This window comes from Tenrec ecaudatus, chromosome 18, assembly GCF_050624435.1.
Source record: "Tenrec ecaudatus isolate mTenEca1 chromosome 18, mTenEca1.hap1, whole genome shotgun sequence".
Taxonomy (NCBI): Eukaryota; Metazoa; Chordata; class Mammalia; order Afrosoricida; family Tenrecidae; genus Tenrec; species Tenrec ecaudatus.
Window position 1 is genome coordinate 44,488,543 of NC_134547.1, and position 14,744 is coordinate 44,503,286.

The 14,744-nt window shown below is 34.7% G+C and overlaps 1 protein-coding gene across 2 annotated transcripts in view; it reads right to left on the reverse strand.

The window, feature by feature from the left end:
* Positions 1–14,744, reverse strand: part of RPGRIP1L (RPGRIP1 like) — a 136,854-nt gene that overhangs the window by 81,314 nt on the left and 40,796 nt on the right. For both annotated transcript variants that reach the window (XM_075536595.1, XM_075536594.1), the window contains exons 10-14: positions 7,250–7,389; positions 2,031–2,137; positions 1,777–1,827; positions 929–1,108; positions 276–393 (exon numbers count right to left, since the gene is read on the reverse strand). In XM_075536595.1, coding sequence (XP_075392710.1) covers positions 276–393; positions 929–1,108; positions 1,777–1,827; positions 2,031–2,137; positions 7,250–7,389 — 596 coding nt within the window. The remainder of the gene's footprint in view (positions 1–275; positions 394–928; positions 1,109–1,776; positions 1,828–2,030; positions 2,138–7,249; positions 7,390–14,744) is intronic.

Below are 14,744 nucleotides of genomic sequence, written 5' to 3' on the forward strand. Positions count from 1 at the left end.
CTTAGGGAAAACAACAAAACAACTAAGCTGGTAAATTTGGGTTTGTGATACTCATGCCTACAACAGGGAAGTAAAAAAGTAGTAGGCAATCAGAAACAATTCTCTGGTACCAGAAAAAGCAGAACATAAGTCTTTTTGGTAGATGATTAGAGCTATGAATTAGAAAAAAAAACCAAAGCAATAAGAAATTGTGAGTGTAGATTTGGATGACATTTTCAACTGCTATAAAATCCGTTTCTTTGGTTACCGTGAACAAAGAATTGAGCATAGTGTACCTTCTAGTTTCTGAATGCGCGCAGCCCTGATATCAAGAAGATGAACATACTGTTCTACTTTGAGTTCATAATCTTGCTGTAAATTTTCCATCTTTTGGGTCACTGCTTCAACTTCCATCTGAAAAGTAAGAGATAACATGTTTCAATACCTATGATTTCTTCCATTTTCATTTTCCTAAGTGAATATGATCCAGGCATTTTTTCGATCCTGGGGATTCCAGGAGTGTAAACTCTGGTTCCTGACCGCAAATAGCTTACAGGTTAGAAAACCATGGTTGGCATGGCCACGGATACAGTACATTAAAAAGCAAAAAAAACAACAATAACTCTGGATTCTCTCTTAGGAAGATGATTTTCTCTCTGGTTAAAAGCTGATAATGTGGTACGGCAGGACCTCTGGCTAACCACAACCAACCTGCAGAATATGCTAATAAAGGTCAATTCACTGCTACTCCTAGTGCCTTACAATCCGAGACTGAAAACAAAAACATTTGATTTTAAACGATTTATTCTGCACACCTAGTTTTAAGGCTGAATTCCAGAGCTATAATTAAACAATATAAACGATATCAGATAATACATGCTTATTCTTAGAAAAGTAGCATCAGCAGGATATTTTAAGAAATTTATTGATGTTGGGGGTATTACATCACCTGATAATCCTTATTAATTTTATGTTGCATAATTAGCATGTTCCTGGTTTTTTCCAGTTCTTGCACAGTTTCTGCATGAGTTGCTTGCAGCTCTCTCATGGAATGCTCCAGATCTTTATTATTTTTATTGTCTATTTTCTCTAAAAATAAAAGGTCTCCATTTTTTTGCTCTTTTTGGGCCTAAAAGGAAAATATGCTTTATTACTGAAACAAGAATTCTAGTTTATAGTCATGTGAATATAGATAGAGCAAGGAAAAAAATCATTAATTTAAAACAGATATATTTACATTTTTCCATGAAGAATAGAGCTGCCCTGATATGGAAAATATATTTGGATAGACTATGAAACAATTATAGAAAAAAATTCATAACATGCAAGAGGAGTCTATACTTATATTTCTTCATTTGATTAAAATAAATATTGAAATGCATGTGTGTTCTTATAAATAATAAAGTATCCTGGAACTCGGAGGTATTTTCTTGTTACATTTATAATTCAATATTTTACTTAACAGAAGTGCACAAAGTTTTCATGGGTTGATTAGTTTTATAGTGAGGCATATAAAAATAAGATGTTTAATACTGTTAGAGAAAGTGCTCTAAAAAGAGCTTTGAAGCCTCTTTTAATGTAATTTTGATGTCATTATGAAATATGTATAAGGTAAATGGCACCTGACCATTTTCTTGAGTGTTGGTCATGGAAATTGACGTGTGTACATGTATATTAAGTAAAAGATACAGACAACACACAAATAATATTGTCTCTGAATGTAAGGGATTAGAGTCCTCATTATACTAAAACAGTTATATGCAGATATGACATTCACTGTGAAGTTCGGAAAGCTACCTTTATAAGCAGGAGCGCTTCGCTCAATTCATCAACGTTAATATCACTCTCCTGAAATAAATAAAGTGAAAGCTTGCAATTAGATACTTAGGGCAAGTACAAGAGGCAGCTCAACTATTCAGAACATAAGCTGCCTGATACCATAAGTTAATAAAAAGTTATATATTTGTATTATTTTGCTTTGCAGTATACTGTTTCCTAAAACGTTTAGATACAAATTTTGAGTTTTTTCCCTAAAGGGGAAACTAATTTACCTTGTTAAAAAACTTCATTCGGTTTTTAAGTTCATCAAGTTGTTGTTTTTGTTCCAGATACTGTAACTGCAGTTCTCTATTCTCTTGAATGAGTTTTTCATTTTGATCTTAAAAACAAAGTCAACATCTTTAGAAAGGAAAATGGAAATTAAGTGGAAGGATTCGTGTTAAACTGATTTAATTCCTGATACACATCAAGTGTGAACCAGTGTTGCTCTGGTCAGAGAGGACAGTGCGCTAGCACCTACACAAATTCAACAGGGGAATGGGAAACGAGCAAGTACTATCATGTGTCTACCAGATGATTCGCTTGCTTATCAAAAACTTAAGATTTAAAGTCATACTATTTATATAAGGAAACTGTGGCCTCTGGGACTTCAAAGGAACGTTCTATTTAAAATAAGAAAACATGTTTCTAAATTGTGATTTTTACTTACTTATTAAGGGTCCTGAAAAGCATGCAAAGAAAAATTGTCTTTTAGTATTTTAATTGGCTCCCTTGACTTTTCTTTTCCAAATTTAACATGAAGTCTTCGTGTTAGAACAAGATCATTTATCTGCTAAATAAACTCTGCTCCCATAATTTCAATCCACCACACTTTAAATTTACCACAATTTAACAAATTTGTTAGGGTGGGCAAAAAGGAATGGGTTCTGGACCTGTACATGTTAACAATAATAATTCACACGTTCTTTATTCACCAAGTTCATGCTATTAGTTACTCGCATGTAGACATAAAGCTATTGGTAGAAATGAAGATGTGCAAGACATGGTATCTGCATATTTGACACAGGCCCAGGCACCCACTAATTGTGGCTAACAGAGGAGAGGAGGGTACGGAAGACAGCACATCCATGAAACAGCGGAGAGCTTTGGGGACACACACTTTATGGGATAGTTCTTCTGTGTTCCATAGGGTAACTGTGAGTTGGAATTGACATGTTAGACATGTTTAACCTAAAAACAAAACAAAACTAACTGCTAGCTAATAAGTCGACGTTCTTTAGCCCAGTGTTCCTCAGAATGCTCTTCAGAGAGTCCAAGGTGGTGGTCAAGTCCCCTCTTGTCAGCTCCCAATAGACCAACTCTAAATAAGCCATCATCCAAAATGTCTCCTGCAATTTCAGCCCCCTCTCCAAGATGCATGTTTATCATAAGTCCTCCATCAACTCGACCATTGTTTCTTCTTAAAAAATGAAAAGTCAATACATTTGCCAAGAACTCTTTTACATAAATATATCTGCAAGCTGACTGCATCTTATGTAAAAATGTATTTCTGTTTTATAATACTTTATACCCTCAAGTTATAGCTGTTGACTATAAGTAAAAATGTTAAAATTATACAGCTAAAAAAAAAACCCCAAACATTAAATTTGGATGTTTTTAATGTTGCACATTTCCTGGCAAAGCTAACACATAAAACAATTTGTGATCCTAGGATAGACAGAGACATTTTTGGAGACACTATAGTATGAAATATTCTAACATTTTTAACTTATGGATGAAAAAAGTAATCTTGGAGTATAAATTGTTACTGTTCAATGAATCAAAGGAAAGAATTTCCAAATGTGACTACTTGGTCATTTTGAAGGCAACGATGAAATATTTGTCTTTAAGCTAAAAATTGTGATGATTAATAAATATGAATTGCTAAGAGGTAACTGATTTTGGCTAGAACAGAATAAGAAGATTGCTCTTTTACTTCATGTTGATTAGGTTTAAACAACAGCTAGATAAAATGATGAGGTAACAAAACACAAGGCGAATGCAGTTAGAAATATGTAAAACAAAGGCTCTTGAGGTATTAGCCATTCATTAACTGACCAGCAAAACTTTTCAAGGGCTCTTAGTGTGAGCGGAGGAATCCTGGTGGTGTGGTGGTTAAGCAGCTGGCAGTCAACTGAAAGGTCAGTAGTTCGAACCTATCAGCTGCTCTTCAGCAGGAAGATGAGGCAGTCTGTTCTGACAGGTAATACTACCTTGGACACTCTGTAGGACAATTGTCATTCTGTCCTACAGATGGCACTGACTTGACAGCAGGTGTTTTGCAAAGGTGAGCTAAAGTGTGAAGGACATGATAGCCCAATCACCATCTACATTCCTTATATTTTGATTATTATTCCTTTGCTTCAGTTTTTCTATCCTTAAAAAATCCATAACAGGCTTCCTAAAAACAATATGCTAATAGGTATAAACTTATTCAAATATTTCCATCCTTTACTGATTTCTAGTTTAATAGCAATGACCCTGTTTTACTGATTTTTTAAAATAGGGTGTCATTAGTAGGAAAATAACTGAGGTCATTCCTGAATACCAGTAAGATTCTTTGTACTGAATTTCATGTATAAAACACACACACACACACACACACATACACACACACACATCTTTTTCTTTCTTTCTAAAACTGTTTATTGAGGACATAACCCCTGGGTCTTGAGCTATACTGAGACACCACAGTTCAAAGAGGAAATAGACTTCCTGAATTACAGTATGAAAAATCAAAGCACCCTGTACAAGCTGAAAAAATAACCTCCTTACCTTATGATTTGACAAAAAGCAGGTTAAGCTAAACAGATTTTTATTCAAATGAGATAACATTTCACTCTTTTAAAATTATGTTCTTCTAGCACACGATTAATAAGCAGAGTGCAGAGAACAATTTAACTAAACAATTTTCAGAACTCCTTTGTGCTAATATCTTCAGCTGTGATCAATATAACCATATGCATTATGCTGAATTATGCATTTCAGCTAAAGATAGAAAGGAACTTTCAAAAGCAGGGCATTAAACACATGCAGTTAATTTAAGCGTTAACCAAATGCAAACTGAATTTACATATCCTTCCCCCACATATTCACACAATCTGAAACTAATTTGTACCTTGAATAAAGAGGTGAGTATTCTCTAAAAATAATTTGCTAATCAGATGAATGACTACAAGAAGCCGGGAAACATCTTCTGGCAAAGAACACTTGATACATGAAAAGGTAAATGTGTGAAGGAACTTCAAAGTAACATTGAATTATTTCAAAATTGGTAATACAAAAAGGAACTTTCTAAATAAAAGATTTCCTTGAAGAGGCTATTTTAAGTTCTTTATTTAGCGTTTCCCTGGAAAAGAGCTGAAGGCGGTAGTATTTTTGCTATGACCTATTGTAATATTTTCACAAAGAAATGAAAACTTAAATCCACTGGTACATTTCAAGTTATTGAAACAAAAATAAGTTTGTGAAATAAAAGTAGCATTAAATAGAGACAGTTTATATTTTACAGAAGTTTAAGAAAATAAGTAAATGTAAAATATTTATGTACAGAGATCTGCTATGGTTTTAAAAAATTTAAGCTAATTAAACATTCACCAATAGAAGACTGTTAAATATTAAATGGCACATCTACACACTGGAAAACGATAACTGTTATTATATACAGACAACTCTGAAGGGATATACATAAAAATATTATCAGTGGTTATCTTTAAAGTTGTGAGACTGAGTACTTTTTAAGAATGTTTCATTTTTAATGAACATTTAAAAATGGTATGCCTAAATTATTTTTATAATCCAGAAACTTTCAAAAAAGATATTTGCATTTTATATCAGTCAAAAAGAACCAGTTAAAAATATGAGAAAAGAACCAATTAAATTGAAATAGCTTAATAATTGCAATAAGTAAATATTCTTAACAAGAATATTGAGAATTAATTTAACAATAGACTAAAAAATGTATTGAGAGTTCTGCCATTTAAGAGTGGTCTGAAAGACTGTCTACAGGCAAGTTTTAGAGTTACGGGATGGTATCGGTAGTTTCTTAATACTTAGGGAGACAAAGAAAGCATAGAAATAACAAAGGGTTATCTAGTTTCCTTTTCTCCCCTAGGAACTGGCAACTTAGATCTGTTTTTGAAAAAGAGGGAGGGAATAGAGACCCTTTGTACTCTTTCCGTGAACAAGAATTTATTGAGCAATTACTAAGAGAAGGCATTCTGTTATCTACTTAATGATGCACATTAAGACCAAGAATGATCTATCTTTGACATCAAAATTTTTAAAAGTCCCCTGATCCAAAATCATGCCATTATACTAAATATATACAATTGTTTATAGAAGAATGCATACACAATCACCCTCAGATTTAATCGTTTGTTGAATAAATACTGCACTAACGTATTCAGTGGAAATTAAGAATCGATCATAAGATGCATTCTAAATTGAAATGTGAAAAAAAATGGTAGGCTGAAATGTTAAGATCCGATCACTACTGATATGCAATCCAGTTTCATAGATGTTACAATGTGAAAAGAAATATTCTTTATAGTCAATGAAATATAGCATATACATCAACACATGAAAGTACTAACTAGACAGGTTTTTCATCTCACCCCCCAACTGAATCTGCGTTGCATTTTCAAAGCTTCTCATGCAAATGAGTCATGAATGTTCAAAGGCAACAACTTTAGTACCACGGCACTTAGTTTCTGTAGCACAAGGGTACACATACTCAACACCCCAAGCCAAGCATTCATTTCTACTCTTGTGCATTGGTGTGTATATGAATGTGCGCACTACAGGAATTCTGAAAGCTCCTTTAACTAGACATGATTCTACAGCCAGGAGACAGGGTGAGCTCTGCCATTCATGACACGAGACTTATTTAGGACTTAATTTTAGCGGGGACATTCTGACAATTTTCTTGGTATTTAGGTTTACAGTCACATAGTAGTAAATTTCAACATATCAACAGAGAGGTCTCTCCTGGTTAAGCAGCAAGCAACCACTCCCACCACTCCCAGATGACTTATTGATCTACCTGTGGGTGATTTCTCCCTATTGAATATATGGTGGCTGAGAACAAGGTCTTGATTTCATTGACTGCTGCAGTCCCAGAACTTAGAAGTGTCTAGCAAATGTTGGTGCTCAATAAACACTTTGTAAACTGGTAAGGAAAGGCTCAGAATTTAGAAAAACGAAAGATAACCTGAATAAGGATAACCTAAGAGGGGGGGAAATAATTCTTTTGATATACCGTCTAGGCTGCCTGAAGAGAACTTTGGAGCACCAATAAATGCATGAAAGAGGATGGCATTTAACCCAGGCTGTGTCCCAAATATCTAGCAAGGTACCTGGCAAAACAATGGGTACCACCGTCAATTCAAATTGCTTCCATGAATAAACATTAGCTGTCTGAAATGAGAGTCGACAGTTATTTTATATGTACCTTTTTCCGTTTTTAATCTGTCAAGGATTTCTGCTTTGTCTGTTAAGTCTGACTTTAAGGCAGCCTCGAGCTGAGCAATCTGCACTTTCAGCTGCTGCTCCTTCGTCTTCCACTGGCCTTCCTGGGCAGCACTGAAGGCACTGGAGAACACACACAACATGCAAGACAAACTTGGAAGTCAGCTTCAACGGAAAATCATACAGAGAGAAGCTTTTAGTGGCACCGAGACCACTGTCATCATGTCTCAGGAATTAAGTAAACATATGCTGGTCTGCTGCTGTTGAAACCAAGGCGCCTTTCTCAGGCTGCGGTTAGGGAACATGAAAGAGCTTGTGGGATGAGCAAAGGAACTGGCCTTAATTTAGAGCTCTAAAGTCAGAAAAGTTGGCAGTGAGCAGCTTTTGTGGGACTAGTAAAGGAATTCAGATACTGTACATACTCCAGAGGAATCCACAATTCAAACCTCAGCAGCAGACAATGCACACATCCATTCTCTCCCCCATTCAAGTCATCTTAACAGAGAAAAGTCACTCTCCACCTGATCTTTTATTTCAGAACCCGAACAAACGTTCTAAGAGTTTAAGAGTTTGTGATAATATGACTAGGTATAAAACAGTGGTCACAGAATGATAGCACATTAAACCACACTGTGATAATTCTGCTATTATTTAAAAGTACTGGTAATGTTTTTTTTTCTTCTAAAAATCAAATAGCACTTTTACTTATAACACGTGGTTGGGATGAAACCAATGCTCAGTGCCTGATAAGAAGGATGAGAGCAGAATTATTACTCTTCAATAAAAGTATTACAGCTTACACTAGAGTGAAAATCTACTAATACACCAACAGATTAGAAGAAACAATTAAAAAAACTAAAAGGTATGCAGAATGCATAAAGATTATTTGAGATCAGTGGTTTCCAAACTCTGATCTAAACACTAACATTGGTCTAAACACCCGCTGCACTAAGAACACTTATTGGGATTCAGAAATGAGGCTCTCAAGGCCCAGGATTTCAGTTTTAGAAAGCTCACAGGTGATAGCCAGGTTTTGAAAACACTGATCTTGATCTGTGTCTCAGCAGCAAATCATTACCTGTGAAGCCTGATATGACTGAACAATCATCAGCATTGACATTTCTACTTTTTTGAGGCCCAGTAAGTAAACCCAAAATTTATAATATATGATTTTATGTTGAAGTAAATGGGAGACAAACTGTTTTGAAAATTCTACTTATTGCGGCTCTTAGCTAGTTTTAAGGTTTAATTCTAAAAGAAGACTGTTAATCGCCAGCCCCAACAGAAAGATCTATTTTTTTGAAACTTACACTTTTCTGGTGGGCATATTTTTCCAAATAGCAAAATTATATATTCATTTTACATTTTGAATATTATAAAATTTTAATGTGACCCTGAAAGTACGTAAATTCAGAAGTTTTTCTAAATATATATGTTTTCTCTCTCATTGTTATCATTCTACACATGCAACCTTAAAAAGCAACATGGCTCTGAACTACCAATATTTTAATTAAATTTTATTAAAGGTATAATTACCTAGGCTTAAAAATGAAATCCATATAAAATATAAACTCCAAATACTAAAGACAGTATTCCTTTCATTTAAAATAAAGAACAAATAGTTTTTATTTCTGGGTAAAGTATATATAGTGAACACATATATACATGGATATATGTGAGAGAATATGTACATATATATGTGTGTGTCTTCTATTATTGAAAACATGTACCACTCGGAAAAAAATTAGCATGATGAAATACACACAACTCTACATTATATCAGACGCCAAAAATTAGAAACAGTAGTGTTCCAATAGCATCAGTACCAGCAAGAAGATCACCAACAGCTAATCTGGCAGAAACATCAGAAGCTGTATGTGTTTAAATTAAGAACAATTTAGCAGCCTGGTTTCTCTAAACCCACAAATACTAGTGTAAATCAGCATAAGTCAATCTGAATTTAGTCCACTGCTATCTTCCCTCTAAATTTAGGATTACATTCCACTAGAGTTTCATGAAGAATTCCTCTTAAATTTACTGTATTCCTCTGTGCTTGGAGCCATCTGTGTAACTATAAATGGTGAGCCACATCTGGCTCCATTTTCTCTGTAAGGGCTGTGTGTATGATTAGATCTGCATATGAGAACAGTCTTTGAGAACTTTTTTTTCTTTGAAAACTTTTTATTCATAAAAAATGTTTTCATATATTGCCTACAGTGACAACTGAGGGGGGGGACTATAGTTGATCTTTGTGCACATTTCACTGTTACATTATGTTGCAGGAGTGCTGCGATGTCAGTCTATGATCTGCATGGTGGGAAGTTCAAAACCACCAGCAGCTCTGCAGGAGAAAGCCTGGGCTTTCTACACTCTTAAAACAATTATAGTCTCGGAACCCACAGGGAATTGCTATGAGTCAGCACTGAGTTAATGGCAGTAAGTTTGGATTATTTATTATTTTTTATCTATCTATCTATTATTATTATTATTTAGTTAAGGCCTAGTGAAAATTAAATACATGTTTACAGAAAGTCCACTCTCTTAAGGTCAAACGATGCCCAAAATGACACAAGCGTTTGATTTCTGTGAAGCGTGAAGTGCTCAAAGTTGACTGAAGGACCTCCGATGAGTCTAAAGAGACTGTGGAGCACAGGTGCTGACTTTACAGAAATGGAGCACAGTAAATAGGATTGGCTAGCAGCATTTTTGGATACACTCTGTGGATACTAGATGATTAGCACTACTAAAAAAGAAAATCACCCTATTTTTAAAAGGTGTATCACATGAAAAAAAAACGAGACTTTTTGCATCGGAAAGTGGATTATGGTACATGTAGTTAGGTTAGTTTCTAACACCGTAGTTGCCGTATATATTCGTGCATAAGCCAAGTTTTGAAGCACATTTTTAATGCTGTTTTTGTGGTAAAATTAGTGCCTCAGCTGATATTAGGATCAGTTTATAGTCGAGTATATATGGTAATCTCTCTTTTTGACCCATTTTAAAGTTGTCCTAATTTTTATTATTTTGTTTTCTTTTAACTAGGATTTTTATGTCTTATTTTGTTATTGTTGTTACCTTTGCTTTTTGTTTGTGTGTCTTATGGTCTATGTAATCCGGGATGGGTGATCTATGGAGGCGCTAACTGGATTAATAGTTCTTTGGGGCTATAGTAGGTTAGGGGATGCAGGGATGAACTGGAGAGCTAATAACAAGGAGTACAAGAAAAAAAGAAAATGCTCCGAAATTGACTGTGATAATGACTGTACAACTCTTCTTGATATGATTGAACTATTGAATCATAGGTTTATAAAATATATATATTTAAACAACACCAAAATTCTAAAATGAAACTTTTTTCTTACCGGCATCAGATCACTGTTTCTCAGGGAGTTAACAATTTAAAACCACCTTCAACGGACTTTCTGGGCCCAAACTCAAATAAACTCAATCAGGATTGACTGGCAGAGTGATGAAACCTACATTTTAATAAGTTTTTAGATTACTCATATACATTATAGTTGAAGGATCAGTATCTGTAACAATCACATGGCCCTAAAACTGGACTGACTCCAAAAAGGGGGCAGAGATGTGCAATAATCTATCATACTGTTTCTCTCTGATCAAATATCAAAACCAAAACCCACCTTGCTACCTCTGAGTGGATTCCTATTCATAGCAACCCCGTAGCACAGAGTAAAACGTGTCCCTTTTGGGTTTGGGAGGAGGTGATCTTCACAGAGCAGAATGGCTGGTGTGTTTGAACCACTGACTGTGCAGGTAACAGCCCAACTCACAATACAACATGCAGCAAGTGCTCCTCCTTCATCAAGCAGAAAGATTCAATTGCAAGAAATCTATTTTCAACCTTTACATTTCATAAATATCTATATTATTTATTGGCAGTGTATCAAAATGCTTTAGCATATTAAAAACAGCACATGCCAAATACTAACATGAGGGTTTTATCTCACCAGATGATTCTCTAATGTCATATTTCAAGTCATAAACACACTCAGAATTTCATTTGAAAAAGATGAGATGCAAATCATATCTTCCCCTGAAAACCAGCCAATTTTCAATAATAAACAAATACTCTCCTTTTACAAACATTCTATCACCTGACTAAGCGACAGGGAGTAGCTGTAGTGTCTGAGGAATACTGGCTGTCAGCAATGATGCATAACAACGCCCTGAACCCCAACACTGGAAGGATTCTTCGGGAGGATGCCTTTCGTAGGGTTTCTTCAGTGATTCTTTAAACACACTACATACCTGGCTATGCTTTTCAGGTTAGGTTGCGGACTTTTATATTTGTGTTTGCTATTATGTATCTTTGCTAGATGTTGAATTATAATGACAGTAAATGTTCTGACATACATTATACACACCTCACACAAACTTCAAACAGAAGTAGCATAATGAAGTCTCTGTTTTACTGTGATAGAAAACAATAATAGCTTAAGCACAAAAACATTAAACAAATGAGCAGCAGATACCAAGGGCTCAAGTAGAAGGCAAATGTTTTGAGAATGATGATGGCAACAAATGTACATATGTTCTTGACACAATGGATGGATGTATTGATTATAAGAATTGTATGAGCCCCCCCAAAATGATTAAATTAAAAAAAAACATTAACCAAAAAAACCCTCTAAAGTTAGATTTACACTCTTAGGTAGTTTTCCTATATGGAAAAATAAAATTTTTATGATGATAATAGAAATATGAATAAAGTTCAACTTTCCCAAAATTTCTTTTGGGACGTAATCCCAGTCAGGCTTGATGCTTTCTATTCTAACAAGGTATGTTGAGAAAAGTTTGAAAATGGGATGAAAGAGTAAATCAAGAAGTAGTGGTTAGATTATACTTTTTGTTTCATTTACAGTAATAAATAATTTGAAATTACAAGCTGGTAAAGATAAATTTCAATCAATAAAAATTCCCTACTATCCCATTATTGCATGAATGTTTCCCTTTCATAGAGACAGTGTCCAGTGCAATTACTTCTCTTAAGAAGTAGTGAAGCATAAGGGTAAAAATAACAAGTTTTGAGCCCAAAAGGAATGGCAAAAGACTGAAGTCTTGGCAATGCCATGTGAATCTACTGAAGTCTATTTATTTTTTAAGTCTCAATTCCCTCATCTATAAAATATGGGATAAAATAAGTTGCACTATGATCTGTACACTGACATTTTACTTTGTCAAACACATAATTATTACTCACATGTATGCCAGTATAGATCAATGCTTTATTCCATGGAGAGCATAATATGAAACAGGAACCACTAATAATCAGTAATAAATACCGTAGATAAAATTAATCAGGGCTGAAGGAATGGGGTTGGGGGTTGGGGTGGGGAATCAGCATAAAATACTGGAGACCAAATGATCTGTAAATGGATTGAAGACCAATCCCACATGAATATTTTAGTTAGTCTACTCTTGCTGGAGAATCCAAAATACTATTTTAAGTGGTATCTGAACTTGCAGTCAGTAACTCTTAATTTAAGGAGAGCAAACAGCTGTGCCCTGGTAGTATAGTGGGTTACATACTGGGCTGAGATTTGTATGGTCAGCAGTTCAAAACCACCATAAACAGTTACAGTCTCGGAAACCCAAGCGGGGTCACTATGAGTCCACATGGACTTGATGGCAGTGAGTTTGGTTTGGTTTGGTGCAAAAGCAGTTACTAGTTACTACTAGTAGTAGGTAAACAGCAGAGATGGCAGTATAAATTTGAACATTAATTTAGAAATCTTTTCAAAGTAAACCAAAATAAAGTCTATTCCCACATTCTTTGGCTATAATTTGCTTAAATTAGAAAATTAAAAAATTAATTAAAACATCTATCTTTAGCTCAGAAGATGAGTTTGTGATGTTCTACTGTCTGAACAATATAAGCAGATGTTGATCATCAGCTGTAACATTTTAACATACTCGAAGTTTTCTTTGCTATAAACATGTATTAATAATATACATAAAGATGTTCATATTCATAAAGATGTGAAAATATATACACTTGCAGATATCTGTATTACTTGATCAAATTTAGCTTTGGAGTAGAATTTCATTTCTAACATTACCAGAAGGGACCAATTTCTAAAATACCATAATTATGAAGATTAGGGGGAAAATGGAAGCAGTTTAAAGAAAGTTATCTTGATATACAGATGCTTGTGCTTCTCTTTATACAACGAACATACTCAATTTTGTAAGCCAACACCTTAGCATTCCCTCAGTAAAACCTCTCTGCTAACAGGCAGGGTAGTTCAGTGGAAGAAAGACAGTCTTGCCAAAACTAAAAGTACCTCTATTAGTCATAGTTTTAAGACCTTACTTAGAAAAGTTATTTAAACCAATTTTATCTTCCTTGTCTATAAAATGGGCATTCAAAATATCTACATGTTAAGGTTTTCTGGGGAATTTATAATAACGTATACAGAGTACCTAGCATAGTGCCTGTTAGCTTTATGTACAGCTCTTATGTGCAGCAAAGGGAAATTGTTTTCTTAGTAGTGATAGAAGACTGCTCCCGTTAAGGAACTTAATAGTAATACCTCAAAAGGGAGCTTCAGTTTCTGTTACTATACAGACAAAGGGAGTTTGGTGGGGGAGTGAGAGTGAGAGTGGGAGTGAGAGTGAGAAAGAGTGAGAGTGAGAGTGAGAGAGAGAGAGAGAGAGAGAGAGAGAGAGAGAGAGAGAGAGAGAGAGAGGGAGAGAAACATAGGAGTTTATTCCAAACTAAATGTATTTAAACATGTCTCTGCGATCAGGCATGGCGGCACATAAGTTCTCTCAGGAAATACACTTAGGTCTCGTTATACTTACTCTCATTGAGTCAATGCCAACTCACAGTGACTCGATAGGACAGGGAAGAACTGCCCCTGTGAGTTTCTGAGACTATAAATGTATGGGAGTGGAAAGCCCTTTTCCCCACAAGGCAGCTGGTAGTTTTGAACTGCTGAACTTGAAGTTAGCAGCCCAATGTGGAATCAGTGTAACACCAGGCTCCATTAAGTCTAATTAAAGTACCTTAAAAAAGTGATAATAAAAAAGTGCTGTGCAAAGATCAGCTAGTTCAAAAAGTAGACTTTCTGTCATTTTGATGCATTTCTATAATGAAAATTACAGAAACTTTATATTTATCTCTTACCATTTTGCTGACTTTTATTGATTTGAGGCAAATATATACCCAAATTTATTTTCTCCTAAGCTTCTAATCTTGAATTCTCTGTGTGATATACCTATCTCTATGGATCTATGTTAATTTGACGTGAACATAAACTGAATATTAATCCCAGTAAATCTGTTTCATTCATGAAAGCATTACTTCAGTAATACATATAAAGGTAGTCAAAAAGTTCTTAGAAAGTAAACCTCAAATGTAAAGACAATGCAGACTGACCTAGAGAGAGGTAGATAAGAAAGGTCGAGTAAACCTAATTAACCAAGATTGAAACTAATGAAGATGATTTTAG